Below are 6,000 nucleotides of genomic sequence, written 5' to 3'. Positions count from 1 at the left end.
GCACCTTCAATCTTTTTTATATTCTCTCTTTCAAGGTGTGCAGAAGGAAGAATAAAACATTGCTCGATGTTCTTCTGCTGAGGACATGAAGCTTGCAGACATTTGCTCAAAATTGACAGTGCTGAAATACACAAGAAAACTTTAACTCCCACTGCAAGCGGAAGCAATAAAACTCGTTAATCAATTGCACGTAGGCTGGGACACGGCGTCACTCGAAGGCGGGAGCGGGAAGGACGGCGATTACATCTCGCGAGTTTCTGCCTCGTGTGATGTGCGCACGCGTCAGAAATAGCCCGGTTGCCATGGACTGGCGGGTGTTAGCAACGAGACGCGGAACTGGCACTGGGCGAGTGATCCTGCTGGAAACGGTGGCGGCCGCGGAGACGCTAACCGCGCAAACATGCCGCCCAAAAAGAAAGAGAGGCCCGTCACCCCGGCCGTGGGCGAGGAGAAAGGGGAGCCGTTCACCGTCATGGAGAGGGAGCTCTACATCATCCAAGTGAAGGACCTGGAGAGTCAAGTGAGCAGGTCAGTGGCAGAGGGCAGCGGCGCACAGGTCACGGTGAAGCAGGGTCCGAATACGGACAGGCGATGCGGGATATCGTATGAAGGACAGAATAACCACGGGACCTCTGAAGGGCTATCGGCATGGAATGTAAACATATTGTAAATCCGCAGAGATTTGCAGCTGGTGCTGGGATTGTGGGTGGTGAGGATTGATGTTAAATATATAATAGGCACATATACTGAAGCGTATTAGGAACTGGCACAATGCAAAAAATACTATAATGCTGAAATAAACGCTGGATTCAGATATACAGTTTAAACTAAATACTAACGGTAACAGAAATATAGGTATTGGCTGCATTATAGTTTTAAAGCTGGAAAATTGCAACTAAATTATAAATCAGAGGTTTCTGCAGAAATACTGGCAGAACTCCCACAAGTTGATGAACTTAAAATAAAACGCTGAACAGACATTCAATTGGAAAATGGGGTTGAGTTTGATGGCGTAATCCAGGATGATGTAGAAGAGTTAACGGAATCTCATGCCTATGGGGTTACAAATGAGGATCTTTCACAGTTGGACCAGCAGAGATCACAAGATGAATAAGTCTGCTGATGTCACCACTACTGTGGGCTGTATCAAAGGGGATGATAAATCAGCATACAAGAGGGAGATGGAAAATTTGGCTGATTGGTGTAATAACAACAACCTCTCACTCAATGTCAATAAGACCAAGGAGCTGATAGTAGACTTCCTGAAAGGGAAACCAGAGTTCCATGAACTAGTAATCATCTGAGGATCAGAGGTGGAGAAGGTCAGTATTCTTACATTCCTGGGTGTCACTATCTCCCAGGAGCTGTCCTGAACCCATAATATAAATATAATTATGAAGAAAGAATGACAGCCCATCTACTTCCTGAGGAGTTTGCAGAGATTCAACATGTTGTCAAAAGCCTTGGCACACTTCTATAGATGTGTTGTGGAAAGTGTGCTGGCTGGGAACACCAATGCCTTTGAACGGAAAATCTTACAAAATGTAGACGGCTCAGCCCAGTACATCACAGGTAAAACCCTCCCAACCATTGAAAACATCTACGTGAAATGTTGTCGTAGGAACGCAGCATCCATCATCAAAGATCCTCACCACCCAGACCATGCTCTTTTCTCACTGCTGCCATCAGGTAGAAGGTACAGGTACCTCAGGACTCAGAGCACCAAGTTCAAGAACAGGTACTACCCCTCAATCATCAGACTCTTGAACAGAAGGGATAATACGCTCATTCTACTCCCCACAACTGATGTTCTCACTTTAAGGACTCTTTATATTGTTATTTCATGTTTGCTGTTTATTGATATTTATTTATATCTGCATTTGCACAGTCCGTTGTCCATTGATCCTGTTTACAGTTACTGTTCTATAGATTTGCTAAGTATGCCCACAGAAGAAGAATCTTAAGGTTGTAAGTGGTGACATGTATATACTCTGATAATAAGTTTTACTTTAAACTTTGAAGTTGTAACAAATATAACCACCACCACTGAACACCTCACTGGCATTGTTGCTCCAAAATGGAGCAAACTATCTAAAGACAACAATGCCAATTTGGAGCAGAACACTTAATGTGACTGTTAGAAAATGTTGTGCTTTTCTATGAGGAGATTCAAATCAAAACCTTTTTATACCTCTAGTAATATTAATATAAAGGAAAAAACCCTCAAGGTTGTCTTTCCGTTCAACAAGACTATTGGTGATTTGATTGCCACCTTAATTCTGCATTCCTGTCTACTCATGGTAATTTTAAAATATGTTAAGTAGGAGCAAGAGTAGGTTGTTCAGCCTGTGGAGGGTCTCCATCATTCAAGGCAACCATGGTTGATCATCTAGCTCAATGCTGAATTCCTGTTTTCAATCCCTTAATACAATTTGCGTTTATCTGACTTAAATACATTCTGTGTTCCTCTTCAAACCATCTGGTATTGAAGTCAATAGGTTCAAGCTCCACTATCCTGCTCCCCTCCACACCACTATCTTGCCTGAAGATGTTTTAATTATCTTCGTCCTAAATTTACTGCCTTGAAACCCAAGACTCTGACCCCTGTTCTATTGTAGGCCTCCTCCTCATATCTATTCTGCCTATCCCTGTCATTATCTTGTAAGCATCAGTTAGATCCATTTTCATGCAATGTTCAAAGTAAATTTATTTATCAAATTACATGTATGTCACCATATACAACATTGAGATTTGATTTCTTGCAGGCATACACAGAAAATCCAAGAAGCATAATAGAATCAATGAAAGATCGCACCCAACAGGAGGGACAGACAAGCAATGTGCAAAAGACAACAAACTATGCAAATACAAAAAGAAGAAAGAAATAATAATATATAAATAAGCAATAAATATCAAGAACATGAGATGAAGAGTCCTTGGAAGTGAGTCCGTAGGTTGTGGGAACAGTTCAGTGATGGGGTGAGTAAAATTGAGTAAAGTTATCCCCACTGTTTCAAGAGCCTAATGGTTGAGGAGTTATAACTGTTATTGAATCTGCTGGTGTGGCTCCTGAGATTCCTGTACCTTTTTCCTGAAGGCAACACCTGTGTGGTGATGGTCCTTGATGATGGATGCTGCTTTCCTGCCACAACTCTCCTTGTAGATGACCCGTGATGCACTGGGCTCTATCCACTACTTTTTGTAGGATCTTGGACATTGTTGTTTCCATACCAGGCTGTGATGCAACCAGTCAATATACTCTCTACCACACATCTATAGAAGTTTGTCAAAGTTTTAGATGTTATGCCAAATCTTCACAAACTTCTAAGGAAGTAGAGGTGCTGCTGTGTTTTCTTTGTAATTGTACACATGTGCAGGTCCAGGACAGGTCCTCTAAAAAGATAACCGGGTCATTTAAAGTTGCTGTCCCTCTCCAGCTGGTGGTGTAGTGGCATCAGCACTGGACTTCAAGGCAGATTCTCCTGAGTTCAAACCCAGCTGGGTCCTAACCTGGGCAGCAGCAGTATTTGAGTGGAAGAAAGAACTACTTCCATACCTTGCCATGAAAACCCTATGGTCTGTGAGTTCACAAAAGAGTCAGACTTGACCTAACGACTGAACAACAACAGCAAGTCCCTCTCCAGCTCTGATCCCCTGATAAAGACTGATTTATGAACCTCTGATTTCATCCTCCTGAAGTCAGTAATCAATTCCTTGGTCTTGCTGACATTGAGAGGTTGTTATTATGGCACCACTCGGCCAGATTTTCAATGGTCCTCCTATATGCTGTTTTGTCACTACCTTTGATTTGGCCAGCGCTTATAGTTGTGTTGTTAGCAAAGTTAAGTAAGGCATTGGAGATATGTTTAACCTCACAGTAATGAGTGGGTAGAGTGGGGGGAGGGGGTTGGTGTGGACCAAACACAGAGCTTTGTGCACTTGTGCTGATGGAGATTGTGGAGGAGATGTTGTTGCCAATCTGAAGTGACTGGAGTCTGCAACTGTGGAAATTGAGGATCCAATTGCTCAAGAGGTTTTGGGGTCAAGATCTTGAAGCTTATTGATTAGTTTTGAGGGGATGGTGGTATTAGGTTGACTACTGAGTTGTAGTCAATAAAGAGCATCCTGATGGATGCATCTTTGCTGTCCAGATATCCCAGGGTTGAGAGAAAAGCCAATGAAATGGCATCTGCTATGGACCTGTTGTGCAAGAGATAATGTTACATCACTAACTTCTCAAAGCACTTCATCACAGTGGATGTAAGTGCTATTGGATGATTATCACTGAGGCAGGTTACCACATTCTTCTCAGACACCAGTATAATTGAAGCCCATTTGGAGCAGTTGGGTGCCTCAGACTGTGGTGCAAGAGGTTAAAGATAGCTCAAATAAATTTAAACCTAATCTCATTCAGCAGGCCCTCTATCCCAGGAATTAATTCAATTAACCTTTGCACTCTCACTTATCCTTGAGTTAGGGCATCAGAATTTTGCAGAGTACTCTGTGTGATCACACAGATCTCCAAAGTCTGACCAGGTTTATCCAACAACACTGTGGGAGGCTGGAGAATGAATCATGAGGGTCCTGGCTGAGATATCTTTAGCCCAGGATGAAGTGCTAGTAGATTGGAGGGTAGTGAAAGTTGTGCTTTTATTTAAGAAGGGTAGCAAAGAAAAACTTGGAAACTATAGGCCTCTCAATTTAATGTGTGGTAGGAGCGATACTGGAGCAGATTTTGAGGGATAAGATCTTTGCCTGTTTGGGAAGACAAGGGTTGGCTAGGAGTTGTTAGTATGGCTTTGTGCATGGAAGATCATGTCTTGTGAACTTGACTGAGTTTTTCAATGAGGTGACCAAGAAAGTTGATAATGGGTAGGGCGGCAGATGTGGTTCAAATAGTTGAGTAAGGCCTTTGATATTAAAGTCCATATGGTAGGTTGCTTGGGAAGGCTAGATCACAAGAAATCCAGGGACAGCTGGCTAATTGGATACGCAATTGGCTTGATTGGGCTTGATGGTAGAAAGCAAAGGTAATGGTAGAAGGTTGTTTTGTGTACTCGAGTCCCATGGCTAATGGTGTGCCTCAGGATTTGGTGATGGGCTCATTGTTGATTGTCATCTATGTCAATAATATGGATAAGAATGTTCAAGGTATGGTTGTAAGTTTGCAAAAAGACATTAAAATAGGGGTTAAAGTAAACACTGAAGAAGGTTATCAAGGATTACAGGGAGATCTTGAGTGGATCAGGGAATAGCAAATGGAGTTTAGTTAGGATACGTGTGAGGTATTGCATTTTGGCAAGTCAAATCCAGGTAGATCTTTCAGAGTGAACAGTAGGGCACTGGGAACAGAGGGAGCTTGGAGTGTAAGTGCACGGTTCACTGAAAGTGGAGTTGTAGGTAGACAATGGGGAAGAATGATTTCGGCATGTTAACCTTCATAAGTTGTATAATAAAACTTGTGAGATCATGGTGCAGTTATACAGGGATGCTGGTGAGTCTGCAGTTTGAGTATTCTGTTCAGTTTTGGTTTCCCTGCTGTAGGAAAGATGTAATCTCTTTTACACTTCTTCTGGTTTAATTACAAGGATACTTCTAAGACTTGAGGGACTGAATTATAGGAAGAGCTTGGACAAGCTAGGACTTTATTTTTTAGAGTGTAGGAGACTGAGAGGTAATCATAGCCATGTATAAAATTGAGTGGCATAGATGGGGTGAATGCATTCAGTTTTTTGCCCAGATCTGAGGTATGAAGAACTAGAGGGTATAGTTTTATGGTCATAGGGAAAAGATTTAAGAGGAACTTGAGACATAACTTTTTTTTAACACATAGGTGGTATCTTTGTGGAGTCAGCTGCCAGAGGAAGTGGGTGGGGCAGGTATAACAACAACCTTTAAAATACAGTTGAATTGGAAAGGTTTAGAAGATTATGGGCCAAGTGGTGGCAAATTGGATGAGCTTGGATGTGGAATCTTGGTTGACGTGGACCATTTGGGGCA

The 6,000-nt window shown here is 42.3% G+C and overlaps 1 protein-coding gene across 3 annotated transcripts in view; it reads left to right on the top strand.

Moving 5' to 3' along the window:
* The first annotated feature begins 291 nt into the window (after positions 1–291).
* The window catches only part of cfap157 (cilia and flagella associated protein 157), a 32,314-nt gene continuing 26,605 nt past the window's right edge, over positions 292–6,000 (top strand). Inside the window, exons 1-2 of one of the 3 annotated variants that reach the window (XM_072240226.1) lie at positions 453–528; positions 2,766–2,979. Coding sequence is in view for 1 of the 3 variants with exons in the window: in XM_072240225.1 (XP_072096326.1) it covers positions 401–528 (128 nt within the window). In the remaining 2 variants the exon portion in view is untranslated. Of the gene's footprint in view, positions 529–2,765; positions 2,980–6,000 lie in introns of all 3 variants that reach the window. The other 2 variants (XM_072240225.1, XM_072240227.1) reach the window with 2 other exon arrangements.

This window comes from Mobula birostris, chromosome 22 (genome assembly GCF_030028105.1).
Source record: "Mobula birostris isolate sMobBir1 chromosome 22, sMobBir1.hap1, whole genome shotgun sequence".
Taxonomy (NCBI): Eukaryota; Metazoa; Chordata; class Chondrichthyes; order Myliobatiformes; family Myliobatidae; genus Mobula; species Mobula birostris.
This window is presented reverse-complemented; position numbering and strand designations above follow the sequence as displayed.